The sequence below is a fragment of the Musca domestica genome, unplaced genomic scaffold, assembly GCF_030504385.1.
Source record: "Musca domestica strain aabys unplaced genomic scaffold, Musca_domestica.polishedcontigs.V.1.1 37, whole genome shotgun sequence".
NCBI lineage: Eukaryota > Metazoa > Arthropoda > Insecta > Diptera > Muscidae > Musca > Musca domestica.
In genome coordinates this window covers 3,232,209-3,250,414 of record NW_026712321.1, presented here as the reverse complement: position 1 = coordinate 3,250,414, position 18,206 = coordinate 3,232,209, and the positions used below count along the sequence as shown (strand labels likewise).

At 37.3% G+C, this 18,206-nt stretch overlaps 1 protein-coding gene across 4 annotated transcripts in view; it reads right to left on the bottom strand.

The window, feature by feature from the left end:
• The window catches only part of LOC101891049 (hemicentin-1), a 364,516-nt gene that overhangs the window by 281,243 nt on the left and 65,067 nt on the right, over window positions 1-18,206 (bottom strand). For all 4 annotated transcript variants that reach the window (XM_020035593.2, XM_020035595.2, XM_020035594.2 and 1 more), the window contains exon 2: window positions 15,371-17,277. In XM_020035593.2, the coding sequence (XP_019891152.1) occupies window positions 15,371-15,647 (277 nt within the window). In that variant the 5' untranslated portion in view covers window positions 15,648-17,277. The remainder of the gene's footprint in view (window positions 1-15,370; window positions 17,278-18,206) is intronic.

The window sequence follows — 18,206 nt, the reverse complement described above, 5'->3', positions numbered from 1 at the left end:
AAATCAATGATTTCAACCCGGAAGCCCTTGAAAAATGTATGATTCCCTTGGAAAATTTATAATATGTGATAGGGCAAAAGATTATATTTAAAACCTTCTTCTTAGAATGTCTTTAGTATCAGAAGATCTTTTATATTTTTTTTTTATTTTTTTGAAAAATGCATAAATTCTCTATGATTTTTGTCCTGAAGGATCTTATAAGTATCCTTTAACAATCCCTCATTCCCGGTCCAAAGATTCTTAAAATTCAATGTTATTCATCAGAAAGTCCTTGCCAATGCACTTTTTTTGGTCAGCATGTTCTTCGAACTGTTATGAAGAATATTAATTATTTTTAATAGAGAGTTCTTGAGTTGATTTTTTGTCGGGAAATACTGAGCAATACCCTTTTTCTAAAACAATATCTTTAATTGTTTATGTAAGACATCCTAAAAATATTGTTTAAAAATAAAATTCAACTATGACTAACACTGCCTGATTTTTCCAGGAAATCGTTAAAAAAAATCTATGGGTATTTGGGTAAAAGTCTAAAAAATATTCTTTGAAAGACTATTAGATTCGAAAGGAGGATCCTTTAAAATATACCTTTTAAAAATTGCATTATTTTTTTTTCAGAAATTCCACTACGATATTTCTAAGTAATGCACTATGCTCACTAGTCAGTTCTTAAAGAATCTATGAATTTTGTCAAGGCACCTAAATAATGAAGAATTATTCTTAGAACTTATCACCAGAGGATCCTTCAGAACATCATTTAAAATCCACTACTTTTAGTTGAAAGATCCTCAAATAGTTTTCCAAATTCCATGATTAAGGGCTTCCTTATGAATAATTGATTTTTGACCATGAAAGTTCAAAAATAAGTACCAAATTTAATTAATTATCCTTTATAATATTCGAAAAAGTCCTTGAAAAATTGAAAGATTTTTGGAAAAAAAAATTTCTAAAAATAAATATGAAGGTCTTCTTAAATATCCCTTAGAATCCCTTTTTTGGTTAGGAAATCTTTAAAATTGTTTCAGAGGATCAATGAAATCTGATATATTTATGTTTTTTGGGTACACCTCTTTTGAGCAGAAGGTTATTTAAAAATCCAATCCATGATTTTTGCTAGGAAGCCTTCGAAATTTCATTTCTATAATTTTTAGCCAAGAAATCTTAAAAATGTTCAATATATATTTTTTTTAACAGACTTGGCACTCTTCACAAGACGATCCTTCAAAATATCTTTCAACAAATCCACCTCTTTAGGTTAGAAAGTAGTCCCAAAAATCCATGGATTTAAACAGGAAGCTCTTAAAAATAATTGATGTATGACCACGAAATTTTTAAATATTTTTTTTAGTTATTCACATTTTTGGTCGCTTCAAAAGTCAGCAAATCTTCAAGAATATTTGTAAATAAAACCTGGAAAAATGTAAGGTTTTGGGACAAAATATCCATAAAATATTCTTCAAAAAATTCAATATTTTTTGAGAAAGAAAATAACCTTCAAGAATACCATTTTTGGGTAACTATATTTTTAAAATATTTTTAGAGGATCCATGCACACTGCAATTTTTATGTTATATCTTCTAGATAGACTTAAGCGTATTCTTAAAGAAGGTGTCCCACAACAATCCACATTTTGCGGTCAGAATGTGTTAAAATATATTCTAAAAAAAAATTGGGTTTTTTCCCAATAAGTCTTTGAAGAAAAAAATTGATTTTTGTTTATCTATCGATGATCATCAATCTTAAAAAAATATTTTTACTACTAAGTCCTTGCAAAATTCAATATTTTTATGAAAGAATTTTTTATGGAAAGAACGCCATGATTATAATTATAATTTAAAGTTCAAAGGACTAAATATGCCGAAGCATTTGTATCTTTTAAATTTGGACTTGTATTGCCCATTTATTGCAGCATTAATTTGAAATTGGATAAAGATATATATGGGAGCTATATCCAAATCGGAACTGATCTCGATAAAGTTTGGCAAAGATATTTCTGAGCTCTATTTGATATATTTCCCCCAAATATCGATGTTACGGAGTGCATATTACGGCTGCGGAGGACTAAAATAACAAATCGGATGAACAATATATATTGGAGCAATAGCTATATCTGAACCGATTTCGATAACATTTGGCATACTTATTTTCAGGCCTAGTCTGGTTGTGTGTGCAAAATTCCGTACTATTCGGGCTGATATTACACATTTGGTTCACAATAAAAGGCAAATCGGACGAAGATATATATGGGAGCTATATCTAAATTTTCACCGATTATCTCCAATTTCAATAGGGTTCGTCCTTGAGCCAAACAAATGTTGTTTGGAAAATTTCATCTCAATCGGATAATAAATGCGACCTGCATTTTGTTCACAAAAATACATGGACAGACGGACGGACATGCATAAATCGATTCAGAATGTGATTCTATGCATCATCAAAAGGAACTACGGGTCTATCTCGTTTCCTTTTGCCTATCACAAACAACTGCACAAAGACATAATACCCTTACCACTATGTGGTGTAGGGTATAAAAATGAAAAATATCTGTCATTTGGAGCATATGGGTGCCTCAAAATATCATTTAAGAGCCAGTATATTTGGTTAGTAGAACCTTTTGAATGTTTTCAACAAAATATGCAATTTTTGGCCAGAATTCTTTTTCAAATATTTTCTTCAAAATCAAGGATTTTTAAGTGAATTATAAAGAATCTTTGGTGAGGTAAAGATTCTTTGCAAGAGGACAGAATGATACCATTATAGTCGTATTGAGAACGAGAAGCCACAGAATCGTTTAAACTCCATATTGCGGTGTTCCTTTGGTTACTGATTTCCCTGTGGATGCCTCACCGAGGCTGGTATTATTGCTGCTAAGCATTACATCAATTCAGTTTGTTAATGCTGGGTAAGGCATTATTTATGGATTTGAGTTCCGCATAGTTGAAGGCGCCCTCTATGTCAAAAGCAAAAAAAAAAAAAACACACACACACACACACCAAGGTGTTCTTTTTCTTCTCTGTATATTTTTTCAATATAGCTGACCTCATGAAGAGCTGCTTCAAAAGAATTTCCTTTCCTTTGTTTAGCTCCGTTTTAATATCTCGATAGGTTAATTGGTCTATAGTCTTTCGGTGTGGTGTGACTTGGTTTACTTCTCAATAGACGAGGTAAATATCACAGTGATGATACGAACCGATGATAAATCCTGGTCCGAACATTAAGTTCATGAAAAAATTCGTCATCGGGCCATACAAATTAACTTCATGAAAAAATTCGTCATCGGGCCTTACAAATTAACGTGGACAGACGGAAGAATGGACACACAAAGTTAGATCCACCCAGAGTGGCGAGATAGAAATATTGTGGGTCTAGGACCCTAACAAAGTTATAATACCTTCAACACATAGTGTTATAGGGTATAATTTAATAAAAAATATAATAATTGACTAACTAAATAAATATAAGTTTATAAGTATACCTCAATTCAGCTGCCCTGAATTAACTCTTCCCGCAAAAATATTTAAATATCTTCACATTTTTTTTTCTAAAATGTTGACACCCTTTTTAAATGGCGCCCAATTAGGCCACCCAAGAGCATTTATGAATAATTGAAATAAAATAACCCAGTGCATGCCTGTTGGCTGCCTGGGAAAGGGCGTTTCCTCTTGAATATCTGGCCTCACCCCTCTCCCTCTCCTGTTCTTCTAAAACATGTTAAGGTTTGTTTGATGTTCATTTCATTTCGTTTCATTCAACCAGCCAAGCGACCGCAAAATGAATGAAATAGCAGGAAGGCAGGCACCAAAACGCTTGATTAAAACCCACTTTATTAGCAAAGTTTTCAAATCCGTTTTGTTTTTTCCACAGAATTATGAAGGCATTGGAGATTAAACGTTTAGAAGCCAACTTTTTTACACGTTGCGGTTTTTTTTTCTTTCTTCGAGGCTTTTTTTTGGTTTAGTAATTTTAAATAGGGTTGTTCTGCTTCGGGTTTGTTTTTTTTTTTGCTTTTTCATAGCCTACAAGCAATTGTTTAAATAAAAGTTTTAATATTTAAAAAGTTTTTTTATGCTGGTTGCTGCTTGTTGTTGTAATTTTTTTTCCGTCCTATGCTCATATTTTAGTAATGCTCACTTGGGTGTAAAATTTTAAAATTAGTTTGTTTTTCTTTGCCTGCCTGCGTTTTTTTACATGACTTCAGCCAGACACAATAAAAAAATTATTTGCTTTAAAAAAAACAGCTCATAATAAAGGAATAACAACTACATGCATGCATAGGACATAGAGAGGTGAATGATCGCAGCTGGGAAAATATTCAGTGTTAGAAGGCCATGGGAGATTTTTGTGAATGAAGGCTCCCAATGAGATTTTTTTTGGAAGTGTTAGGGGAAATGAATCATGTAACGAATTCAAAATTAAGTGGCGAATATAGGAAATAAAAATTAGGAAAAAAATTAAAGACGGAATTTTCGGCATCCTAAGTGATCCTGTAACATATATGTATATATCCTCTGTTCCCTATTTGATGTAGGATAACTTCTTGGTCTTTAGAATTACATTTTGCAGTTCTTCTACAAAGTTTAAGCTTAGCTCGGCTGGAGGCCACGCCTCAGCTACAAGACTCATTATTCTTGGCCTTGCAACAGCCCCTAAAGAGGCTCCATTTTTTCCTTCTAAAAAAGGCTAGCATTTGTTTCTCCAAAGGAATCATTTCAGCATGTCAATAAGGACCTTCTTTTTACTCGTCCTATATAAGAAGATGACCTCCAGGCCTTCTGTAGAAGAAGAAGACCTCCAGGTCTTCTGTAGAAGAAGAAGACCTCCAGGTCTTCTGTAGAAGAAGAAGACCTCCAGGTCTTCTACAGAAGAAGAAAACCTCCATGTTTTCTTACATTTTGCAGTTCTTCTACAATGTTTAAGCTTAGGTCGACTGGAGGCCACATCTCAGCTACAAGACTCATTATCCTTGGCCTTGCAACACCCCCTAAACAGGCTCAATTTATTCTTTCTAAAAACAACTGGCTTTTGTTTCTCCAAAGAAATTATTTCAGCATGTCAATAAGGAACTCTTTTTACTTGTCTGAATAAATTTTGCCCCAAGATCTACTAGTGGTCTTCCATGGAAGAAGACCTCCTACAGGTCTTCTATGAAAGAAAAACTCTCACAGACCTTCTGTAGAAGAAGAGGACCACCAGGCATTCTATAGATGGAGAATACATCCAGGACTTCTGTAGAAGAAGACATCCACGTCTTCTACAGAAGAAGAAGAATACCTCCAGGTCTTCTACAGAAGAAGAAGAAGACCACCAGGTCTGCTACAGAAGAAGAAGAAGAAGACCTCCAGGTCTTCTACAGAGGAAGAAGAAGACCTCCATGTCTTCTATGGAAGAAAAAGACCTCAAGGTCTTCCTTAAAAAAGGAAGGCATCCAGACCTTCCATAGAAAGAAGAGAACACTAGGTTTCTAAGAAGAAAACCTTCAGGTCTTCTGTAGAAGAAAAAGACCTTTGACCTCCAGGTCTTCTATAAAAAAAGGCCCATCTTGAGAAGAAGAAGACCTCCTGAAAAGGAACTATTGCCACGGTTTCCCATCTCAACTATAGTTGGAGAATACCTCCATGTCTTCTGTAGAAGAAGAAGACCTCCAGGTCTTCTGCAGAAGAAGACCTCCAGGTCTTCTGCAGAAGAAGACCTCCAGGTCTTCTACAGAAGAAGACCTCCAGGTCTTCTACAGAAGAAGAAGACCTCCACAGACCTTCTATAGAAGAAGAAGAGCTTCAGCCGTTCTATAGATGGAGAAGACCTCCAAGGGTTCTACAGAAGAAGAGGACCTCCATGTGTTCTATGGAAGAAGAAGACCTCCATGTCTTCTATGGAAGAAGAAGGCCTCTATGTTTTCTATGGAAGAAAAAGACCTCAAGGTCTTCCTTGGAAAGGGAAGGCCTCCAGGTCTTCTGTAGAAGAAGAAGACTTACTGGTCTTCTACAGAAGAAGAAGACCTCCACAGACCTTCTATAGAAGAAGAAGAAGACCTTCAGCCGTTCTATAGATGGATAAGACCTCCAGGTCTTCTATGGAAGAAGAAGACCTCCATGTCTTCTATGGAAGAAGAAGATCTCCATGTCTTCTATGGAAGAAGAAGACCTCTATGTCTTCTAAGGAAGAAGAAGACCTCTATGTCTTCTATGGAAGAAAAAGACCTCAAGGTCTTCCTTGAAAAAGGAAGGCCTCCAGGTCTTCTATAGAAGAAAAAAACCTTCAGGTCTTCTTCTATCGAAAAGAAAAAGACCTTCAGGTCATCTTGAGAAGAAGAAGACCTCCAGAAAAGGAAGTCGTGCCACGGTTTCCCATCTCAACTGACCCCAAAGCTTCATAAAAAGCTCTCTTAAAAATGTCTCCAAATATACCTGGATTCAACTCCTCAAAGCTCTTCTTCAAAGGTCTGCTCCAACTTCTTACCTGATTCCTATTCAAGTTATCCGAGAGCCACCCTACAGGTCCCTTAAAAACTTATCACACAAAAATGAAATTTAGAATTTTAGCCAGTCAGCTCCTCTAGAGGAGGAGTCTGAAACTGGCCTGGCCAGCCAGTCAGCTCCTCTAGGAGAGGAGGAGTCTGTAACTGGGCTGGTCAGCCAGTCAGCTCCTCTAGAGTAGGAGTCTATAATTGGCCTGGCCAGCCAGTCAGCTCCTCTAGAGGAGGAGTCTATAACTGACCTGGCCAGCCAGTCATCTCCTCTAGAGGCAGAGGAGTCTGTAACTGGCCTGGCCAGCCAGTCAACTCCTCTAAAGGAGGTGACTGTAACTGATCCGGCCAGTCAGCCAGCTCTTCTGGTAGAGGTGGCTCCTCTAGAGGCGGAGGAGTCTATAACAGGTCCAGCAAGCCAGTCAGCTCCTATAGAGGCAGAGGAGTCTGTATCCGGCCCTGCCAGTCAGTCAGCTTCTCTGGAGGCGGAGAAGTCTGTAACTGGCCCGTCCAGCCAGTCAGCTCCTCTAGAAGAGGTGGCTCCTCTAGAGGCGGAGGAGTCTATATGTAACTGGCTCGGCCAGCCAGTCAGCACCTCTAGAGGCGGAGGAGTCTGCAAATAGCCCGGTCAGCCATTCAGCTCCTCCAGAGGCGGAGAAGTCTGTAGCTGGACAGAGATTTTCTAGCCAGTCATCCCACCCAAAGACTCCCTGGTTCAAAATTTTCTTTAGCTCCCATATAAGTACCCCCGACCTCCCTTTTTTCTCGTCCTCCCTTTTTTGGTAGCCCATGACATCAAACAAATCCTGCTAATTCAGGCCGTTACAAAGTTGGCTAAAATGATTTTTTTTTTTTTGCCAGAAACTGCCATAATTTACAATTTTAACACGAAAAAGTTACAATGTTGTTGCGCCATGAATGAATGAACGAACGACTGATGCAGACCGAGCTACTGGCAGACAAAGTTCGCTTTTTATGATTATTTTCTCTTTGTCATGCCTCCGATGATTGCCTCATGTGGAGGGCAGAGAACAAAAAAAAAAGTTCAATATCTATGTTATCTGTCACATTATGTGTTTCAATATATTTTTTAATAATAGTTTGTCTTCATGACGGAGTTACGACGGCTAAAAATTAGGTGGGGAGAGGGAGAAGGGGGGAGGGACATGGTGGCATCTTTTTTTTTTGGTTGCCTATCTTATCAATGCTGGTTGGCTGGCTGACTGTGACTTGGCTCCGTAAATTTTCATTGACTTGGCAAAAAAGCCAACTCAATTCCATTTTGGTGGGAGTTTTTATCTCCGTTGCCTCCTCGCGTTCTGCTGTTCTTGCCTCCTTTGTTTGAGTTTTAACTTCATTGCAAAAAGTCATAAAATACATTTGTTGCCATAGTTTAATTTTCGGTTTGCCATGAGAATATTTACTTTTCGATTCGCATCTTTTGGCTGACTTTTTTTGGCTCGGCTATCGGGGAAGGGGGGTGGAGGCCATGGAAATGTCTCTGGTTGGGAAAAAAACTTTTCCAAAGCTAACGCAGCAAAACTTTTGTAATAAACCTTTTACTCTTGTGTCCCAGCTATGGTTGGGCTCTTCTTTGTATTTTCAGATTTTTTTTGGGGAGGAGTGATGGCGTTTTTCATTATTCCACCATGGTAGTGTGCGGCGGAAATCGTAACAGTCGTTGGCTTTTTAAGCCATAAATATCTTCTGTTTTCCGTTGGCTGGCATGGCCTTGCCACGGGGAGATAGATGCCCACCCGCTGACTTCTGCTCTGAATATTGCCGCCACTAATTTGTTACATATGACCCGACCTTGATTAAAAGCGTGACAAGAAGTATGCGTTTTTCTTTTTGGTGCTGGCTCTTCACGCTCCTCCGCAACCTTGTCGAAATTATGAATAATAAATCATAACTCAGAACTTTGTCTCTCCTGTTCGGTGGCTGGCTGGCTGGCTTCGCGACACGCCATGTCTCACACAATATTAGCTGTGAAACTTTTTCCTTTATCTTTTCGGCGAAATTGTTTTAAAGTGAGTGAAGGGGCGGTCTTGGGCCAAGGCACCCGGAGAGGGGTTCTGAGCTCTGAAAACTTTGCGACATATAATTTCAACAAGACTCTCACAATTTGTTAAGTCAATATTGTTGATGTGCCAAAGACACTTATTGACATGCCGATGTTTGATTCTGATTCTTGCCTCTCGCGCTTGCCACAAAGCGAAGCGTAGCAAAAAAAAAAAAAAAAACTTTGCCAAGAAATTATTTTTCGGAACAAAAGTTTTGGCCTGACTCCTGGCAAGAGATGAAGGAATGAAAAAAATTTAGAAAAAAAAATCTCAACAAAATAATATTTAATAAGGGAAATTTCATGTCATTAAGATATTAAAATACAGCCTTTAGGGAGCAGCACGCATGGGGGAGTCCTTATGGAGGAGCTGGGAATCACTGAGAAGAGCATAAATCCATGGATTTATTTTTTCCGAAATATATGACATGACCTGACTCCTGGCAAGAGACGAAGGAATGAAAAAAATTTTAAAAAAATCTCAAAAAAGTAGAATTAAAAAAGGGACATTTCGAAGACAGATGAGATCATTACATGTCATTAAGATATTAAAATACAGCCTTCAGGGAGTAGAACGCATGGGGGAGTCCTTATGAAAGAGCTGGGAATTAATAAAAAGAGCATAAATCCATGGAATTATTTTTTCCGAAATATATGAAACATTTATCCTTTAAATGTAGACTGGAGAATTCTTTCGAGTAAGCTGTGGTCAGGAATGCGGGGAGGGGGGGTGCTTCGCAGTCCCTACAGACAAAATTTAAACTTCATAACCTTTATATATCACTCGGAGCCCAAGAAGTCCTCTTAAAGCCCAACTGAATATCTTAGCCATTTTCGACGAGTTTTCTAAACCTATGTAGACAGGACTTCAAACTGTTCTTATAGATGAAATTTAAGCCATTATAGAACATTGAAGCCCCAAGAGGTCCTTGTATACTTGCTGGAGGCCAGATTGTCTTTATAGGCCATTTACGGCACAACAGAATGTCTTAGATTCCATTCGACGAGTTTTTCTAAATTTAAGCTGTCCGGGCTCTAAACTGTCCATATTGACAAAATTTAGGACTTTATACATCATTAGGAGCCCAAGAAGCCCTTCTATACTTGCTGGAGGTCAGATTGTCTCTATAGGCCACCTACGGCCCAACAGAATGTGTTAGATTTTTTTCGACGATTTTTTTCTAAATCTTAGCTCAAAGGATTTCAAACCGTCCTTATAGACGAAATTTAAGCCATTATAGAACATTGAAGCCCAAAAGTTTCTTGTATAATTGCTGAAGGCCAGATTGCCTCTATAGGCCACCTACGGCTCAACATAATGTCTTAGATTCTTTTCGACGAGTTTTTCTAAATCTCAGCTGACAGGATTTCAAGCTGTCCTTATAGACGAAATTTAAGCCAGTATAGAACATTGAAGCCCAAGAGGTCCATGTATATTTGCTGGAGGCCAGATTGTCTCTATAGGCCACCTACGGCCCAACAGAATATGTTAGATTCTTTTCGACGAGTTTTTCTGAATTTAAGCTGTCCGGCCTCTAAACTTTCCATATAGACAAAATTTAGGACTTTATACATCATTAGGAGCCCAAGAAATCCTTGTATAATTGCTGGAGGCCAGATTGGCTCTATAGACCACCTACGGCCCAACAGAATGTCTTAAATTTTTTTCGACGAGTTTCTATGCTGACAGGACTTTAAACTGTCCATATAGACGACATTTAAGCCTTTATAGATCACTTGGAGCCCAAGAAGTCTTCATCTACTTCCTGGAGACCATATTGTCTCTACGGGCCATCAATGGCCCAATAGCCTGTCTTAGATTGTTTTCGACGAGTTTTTCTAAATCTCAGCTGACAGGATTTCAAACTGTCCATATAGACGACATTTAAGCCTTTATAGATCACTTGGAGCCCAAGAAGTCTTCATCTACTTCCTGGAGACCATATTGTCTCTACGGGCCATCAATGGCCCAATAGCCTGTCTTAGATTGTTTTCGACGAGTTTTTCTAAATTTAAGCTGTCCGAACTCTAAACTGTCCATTTAAACAAAATTTAGGACTTTATACATCATTAGGAGCCCAAGAAATCCTTGTATAATTGCTAGAGCCCAAATTGTATCTATCTAGGCTATTTACAGCCTAAAAGTGTGTCTTATATTCTTTTCGACGAGTTTTTCTAAATATCAGCTAACAGGATTTCAAACTGTGCTTATAGATGAAATTTAAGCCATTATAGATCACTTGGAGCCCAAGAAATCCTTGTATACTTGCTGGAGGCCAGATTGTCTCTATAGGCCACCTACGGCCCGACAGAATGTCTTAGATTCTTTTCGACGAGTTTTTTTAAATCTATGCTGACAGTACTTAAAATTTTCCATATAGACGAAATTTTAGCTTTTACAGATGATTTGGAGCCCAAGAAGTGTTTATATACATACCAATAGCCTGTCTTAGATTCTTTTCGACGAGTTTTTCTAAATCTCAACTGGCAGGACTTCAAATTGTCCTTATAGACGAAATTTAAGCCATTATAGAACATTGAAGCCCAAAAGTTTCTTGTATAATTGCTGGAGGCCAGATTGGCTCTATAGGCCACCTGCGGCCCAACAGAATGTTTATATTTTTTTCGACGAGTATTTCCTAATCTATGCTAACAGGACTTAAAACTGTCCATATAGACGAAATTTTAGCATTTATAGATCACTTGGAGCCCAAGAAGTCCTCATATACTTCCTGGAGAAAATATTGCCTCTGAGGGCCATCTACGGTCCAACAGCCTGTCATAAATTATTTTTCTAAATCTAAGCTAAGTCCTGTCAGTAGATCACTTGGATCCCAAGAAGTCCTTGTATACTTGCTGGAGGTCAGATTGTCTCTATAGGCCACCTACGGCCCAACAGAATATCGTAACATTTTTCGACGAGTTTTTTTTTTCTAAATCTATGCTGACAGGACTTCAAACTGTCCTTATAGACGACATTTAAGCCTTTACAGATCACTTGGAGCCCAAGAAGTCTTCATATACTTCCTGGAGACCATATTGTCCCTACGGGCCATTAATGTCCCAATAGCCTGTCTTAAATAATTTTCGAAGAGTTTTTCTAGATCTAAGCTAAGTCCTGTCAACTTTTTCATATAGACGAAATATTTCCCTTTATAGATCAGCACAGTCCTTGAGTACCCTTTTAAGGCCATATTGTCTCTATATGCCATTTAGAGGGACAACAGGATGTCTTCGATTCCTTTTGATGAGTTTTTCCAAATCTGAAGATGACGGGACTTCCAACTGTGCTTATAGGCGAAATGTAAGCCTTTCTAAATCATTGGGAGCCCAAGAAGTCCTTGTATAATTGCTGGAGCCCAATTTGTCGCTATAGACCATTTACAGGCCAACAGGATGTCTTAGATTGTTTTCGACGATGTTTTCCTAATCTAAGCTGACGGCACTTCAAATTGTCCTTATAGACGAAATTTAAGATTTTATAAAAATTTAGAGCCAAAGAAGTCCTTATATAAATACTTGCTAGAGACCAGATTGTCCTACGATTATTTTTGACGTGTTTTTTTTTTCTAAACCTACGCTGATGGCAAGGTAGGACTCCAAATTGTCCTTATATGCGAAATTTAAGCCGCATATCCTTGGGAAATATGTTGGAGGCTAGGGATGTCTTCATTTACCTGATGGATCACAAATTGCTATTATAGATTACCTTCAGCCTAACTGGAATTCTAATATTCGGTTTTGAAGAGCTGTTGGAGATAGGCTTTATAGGTAAACTGGTTGGGTTAGGAGGTAAGGAATTCTTAGATTCCATATTAAATGGGATATCCTTCGGAAAAGTATTAAAGCGCAAGGATGTCTCCATTTAACTGATGAATATCAAGTGGATTTCTAATATTCCGTTTGGAGGCGCTGGAGGCCAAACCACTCTCCAAGGGTAAGCTGATGCCAGACCTTCCAGAGGCATTCCTCTATGAACTGGTGGCCAGTTGGGGACGTCTTTATTAACGCAGTCCACAAGCAGATGTTGAATTCAATTTCCTTGTAAGAGAGGCTCTTTAAGGGATAACTTGTACCGGAGGTTGGGATACTAAATATCAGGAGATCCCATTTTATGAAGAGGAAATTGGATATACCTTTTTCGACTAATGGGAGCCCAGGAAGTCGATTTATAAGCGCTGAAGGTCGGGTGGTCTTTATACTCGATATGCAGTCCACTTAAAGTCCTAGATTCTATTTTCAGAAGCTGAAGGTCAAAGGACTCATCAAAGGGCAGCTGATGTAGGAGGTAGACTTTATAGCATATCTGATATCCGAGAGCCAATTTTAATGACATGGAGGTCGAATAACTCCAATTACGAAGTGGGAGTCCTTATATTCTTCTTGAGGTCCATATAGTCTTTGTATACCATCTGTGGACCAAACGGGTATCTCAGCTTCTCTTTTTGAGAAGATAAGGTCCAGATGATCTTTAAAAAGCAGCGGGTGCCAGTGGCAGGCTCTGTGGCTTTCCAAATTAAGATCTAGGATTCTACTTTCAGAGCTGGTGGCCAAAGGGGCCATTAAAGGGCTGTTAATTGCGGGCTTATAACATATATGAATGCCAGAGAATCAAATTTAGTGGCCGAGGTCTAATAAGATGTCTCCATTTAACTGATGAATATCAAGTGGAGGCTAAACCACTCTACAAACGAGAGCTGATGTCGGACACATCTAGAGACTTTCTTCGATGAACTGGAGGTGCAGGAGCTTAATCTTAGACTGCAGATTATTTTAAGACGCTTTAAGGGACAGAGTATGGAAGACTGAATGTCGGGGAGTACCATTGTACGAAGTGGAAATCGGATCGGACTTTAGTGACAAATGGGAGCCAAGGAGTTCTATTTCTATTCGCCGAATGTCAGGTGGTCCCTATACTCGATATGCGGTCCAAACTGAGATCTAATATTTTACTTTCAGGATTTAGAGGCTAATGGGTCCATTAAAGGGTTGTAATGCAGGTTTGCTTCAATTTTGAGGAGATAAGGTCCAGAGGCCTTTTAGAGGATAGCTGGGGCTGCGGATGGGCTTTGTGGGATAGGGATCTTAAATTCGTTTTTTCAGAAGGTGGAGGCAAAAGGCCTCTATTTTCTTTGTAGCTGGTGCTACAGGCGACTTTTGCAGTAGAACAGTCCTTTTAAACGACATGGAGCTTGGATAACCCTTATAAGCTTCCGGGAAACCCGTTTGTATTTACAGGCGATCTGCAGACCAAAAGGGCCCATATTCTGAGGATCTTATGATTCTGTACATCCTTAGAGATAAACTGTTGGTAATTTATGCTATTTAAAAGAATCTGACATCAGAGAGCCCATTTAGACGGCATGGAGGTCCGATAAATCTTATTGACAGGTGGCAATCAAGGGAGTCGTTATTTACTAAATTGAGGCCAGATAACCTTTAAACGTGAATCGAAGGCTAGAAATTCCTCATTTACCTGTTGAAGACCACGTAGGCCTTATCGAGGATTTATAGACCAAATAGAGGGCAAATATTTAATTAAAATTAGCTATTGCCGAAGGATTCTCTAAGTGCAGCTAAAGGCTACAAAGAGGAACTAGAGATTAGATATATAAGAAGTGGAGCAAGGATATACTCTAAAGATGTGTCGGGGCTCAGGACGTCTTTGAGGCCATGCAGGCTTTACGGACAATCAAATGTCGAACAAAAGCTGTGGGATATTAGTTTGAGGAGTTGGAGGCTAAAATCGCTCTCTAAGATTAAGCTATTTATTAAGCTGGCTTTATAGAAGAATGGGATATCAGGCAGACTTTAGGAGACAATTTTTTAGAAAAAATATGGTCGAAAGATTCTCTGAGATCGGCTTTGTAACTATTGTGGAAATCATGAATACTTTGAATTGGATGGAGATTAAATTCCAAGGCTGGCTTTATAAAAGAATAGGAGACCAAATCAAAATCGGATAAGCCCTAAAATGAGTTACTCTCAAATTCGAGTTACTCTCAAATTCAAGTTCCTCTCAAATTCGAGTTACTCTCTCGTTTTGTGGTAATGGAAGTGATTCAAGCCTTTATGTACCAAAAAGTGTTTGTAGGCAGTCCATATTGCCTTTATAGACGTTGTAATATCCACAGATTAGATAAAAACTGGACGGAGAACTGAAAGGTCAAAGATGACTAGGAGTCACAAAGTTTTTATGGACATCCAAAATATTTATATAAATTTGATTTGAAGTTCTAGACAAGGATTACATGATTATGGAATTTTAATAAGGGTTATTAGAAGGATCACATCTAAATGCGAATTCTTTGGAAATATTTTTCCATAGAAAAGTTAAGTCCTGAGAATTTTCACTTTTTAGAAAAATGCAGTTCGGGAAGACATTGGACATTTTTCCATAGATAAAATAATGTCTCGTGTAGAAAAGCACACTACCCTGGATCGACATTGGCATTTTATCTAAAGCAGAATCACACTTGCCGGAGACTGTCAAAATTTCCAAAAAAAAAAATAAAAAAAATTTCATAATTCTCCACCTATTTTTAATTTGCCTCAATCCTTTTGAGAATAATTATATATTATATTATTACTAATTAAATATAATATTAATACAAAATAAATAAAACTTGTTAAAAATATGTAAATTTTTTAAATGTTGAATAGACACACATATATTTCCGTACATATGTAAATGTATGCATGTATGTGTTTATAACACACACTCTACCTCTGCTTTTTCCTTAGTTCTGTTTTTTTTTTTTGCATTATTTTATAATTATATAATAATAATCCTAGAGAAAATTAGAGAATGTGCGGCATGGGAAAACTACAACAATTTTCGGCTTACCATTTTCCTCCTCAATGTTACGTGTCATGACGGTGGGTGTCACCCGGGCACGTGTCGAATTTGTTTGTGATGTACAGCATATCAGCACGATTAACAGCCAGCAGAATATGCTGGAGATGGTTGAGGATATGGACGTTGTTGGTGTTGTTGTTGCTGCTGCTGTTGTTGTTGTTGAATGGGAGGATGTTGTCCTGGTCGCCGCTAATGCTGACCATGAAGAAAACAAACGTAAGGATGTTGTTGACGATGTTAGGGGGTTTAGATTTAATATATCCATAGTTGAGGCTTTGCTTTGTTGAGGCTTTGATGTTGAGTTGTTTGCCTGGCAGCAAAGTTGTTAGACAACAACAGAAGTCGTTGTTTCTGGGAAAAAGAAGACTCCCTTTAAGAACAGAGAGAGTTGAAGAGGGTTTATTTTGTTGAGTTTAAAGGAGGTTTTTTTCTTTTTTTGACAAGACCACATCAATGACCTAACACAATGTGGGTGATTTGTTCTCTCTCTCTACTATACACCCACTCACTCTTGTTCTCTACTTTTTTTTTTAACTGCTCTCCACTCAGAGTGATCGCCCTAGGCAATATTGCAGTTACTCTTTGCTGGTTTTTTAGTTGTTGCTGTGTGTCTTGTTTTTGCTCCGTTATACACTGAGCACACAGAGCCCATCCCCTGAGGGCATAACACAACAAGGCAATAATGATTCTCGCTCCCTCTCTCTCTCTCTCTTTGTTGTGGTGGGGCTAAATGGGTGTGTGTCCGTGTGTGGCCTTTTGCTTCACCGTTTGCTGAGAGTTATAATGAGAGTTATGATGAGGTTATATGCAGTTGTAGAAATGTCGTTGTTGTTCCTGTGTTTTTTTTCTTTCGTGTTGGTAGTTTTGCTGTTCAGCATACCTTAACGGACTCACTCACACATATACACATGCTTATATGTTAAATATACATAAACTAGCTATGGGTGTATGTTTGTGTTTTTTTTTTTTAGTTTCGGTAATTATGTTTTAGTAGAGGAAGTTTTTTTGCACTCTCTCTCTCGCTCTCTTTCTCTCTTTGAGAAAAAAAAAGTTCTATGCAGTTCTAATGTGAACCCAGTTTGGTGTATGTCCTTGTTATTGTTGTTATGATTATTAACTAAATTATACAAGAGCATGGGTTGTTTGTTGTTGTTGTTATTGTTATTGGTGTTGTTGTCGTTGCTGTTTTTTTTGTGTGTGCGTGTTTTTTTTTTCTGTTTTCCGTTTAATTTACATTGCCAAGGGGGTTTTGATTGTTGGGTTTAAACAGCGTTGCTGTCGTTCCTTTTTTTCAGTTGTTGTTTTTTTTTTGTGTTCTGTTACAAACATTATTTGCATTTGTATTGCAGTCAATGTTGCTGTTGCTGCTCTTGTTTTGTTTTTCTATTTTCACTATTCACATATACAAATACACACATATACTGCACGTCACAACACACAAATATATGCACATATATTTATTTAACAATTGTTTGGCATTGTTGCATTGTTAGCTTTGTTTTAACCTCATTTGGTTTTCTATGGCTTTATTGAAATGAATTGCTGGCGATGTTGTTGTTGTTGCTGTTGTATTTGTTATTTTAGCTTTTATTGTTGTTAATGTTCTGTGTGTTGTTGCTGTTGCTGTTGCCGTTGAAAGGATAGAGTTGTAGCGGAAAGCAGAAAACAAAGTATGATTTATAAAACACCCCACACACCATGGCATGTTATGGTTGCTTGGTTTTGGTTTTTTTTTTCTTTTTCTTCTTTTTTTCTATTTTGTTTTCTTTATTTCATAGCCCAAAAGCAAAGCAATTGTTGAGTAAACCAACTTATATTCTTTGTTATTTTTTTCTTGTTGATGTTATGTTTATAAGCAGGTGATTTCATTGTTCTTTTGCCAAGAGCAGTTCAAGCTGTAAAGAAATTGAAGGAGAAAAAAAATTATAATTAGTTGGCAACAAAACACACAGAGATTTGCATATATGAGGTTTTATATAATAAATACATTTATTTATTATTATTTAAATTTATTAAATATACCCATATTCTCATACACAAAAGTGTTTTTTTTTAAATCAGTTTCAAGGATAAAAAAAAATTAATTGACCGCAAATAACAAGATTTATTTAATTTTCCTGACTTCTTTTATAGGACATTTTTTAACAACTTTTTAAGGCCTTTTTTATTCTTTAAAATATTTTCGTTTTAAAATATTTTTTTTAAGGATCATCAACAAAGTTTGATTGTTTTAAATCTTTTTCCAAGGATGTTCTACAAACCAGGACTTTTTTAACGAGATTTATCAAAGTTTATCCAAAACGTGGGTTCAGTAAAATTACTTTCAAAGGCCTTCCAAAAACATGGGCTCAGCAAAAAAAAGTATTTTTCATAGGCCTTCCAAAAAAGTGGGCTCAGCAAAAAAAAAGTATTTTCTCAAGAGTTTTCCAAAAACTTGGACTGCGTTTTTTTTTCTAAAGAAAAGTTCAGACTTTTTTAAAAATTACAAACTGGACTTTTTTGGAGCCTTTACCCAGAGCCTTTACCTAGAAATTGGATATTTCAAACGATCTCTCAAAGCCCTGAAGAGTCTCTCAACGGTGGATTATTAAAGAATTTTAAAACATGTTCCTTAAAACTCCTAGAAATGAGATTTCTTCAAGAATTTTCGGAAGTCCTATTGAGGCTGTAAAGCGTGGATTTTTGAGGAAATTTTAGAAGCTGCTTAAATGGTTTTAAGGCCCCATTTTAGGTTTGGAGTGTGAATCTTAAACATATTCATGGATGTCCATGAGAAGTCTTGCAGCTTGGATTTTTTTATGGGATTTTTTGAAAAGTCCTTAAA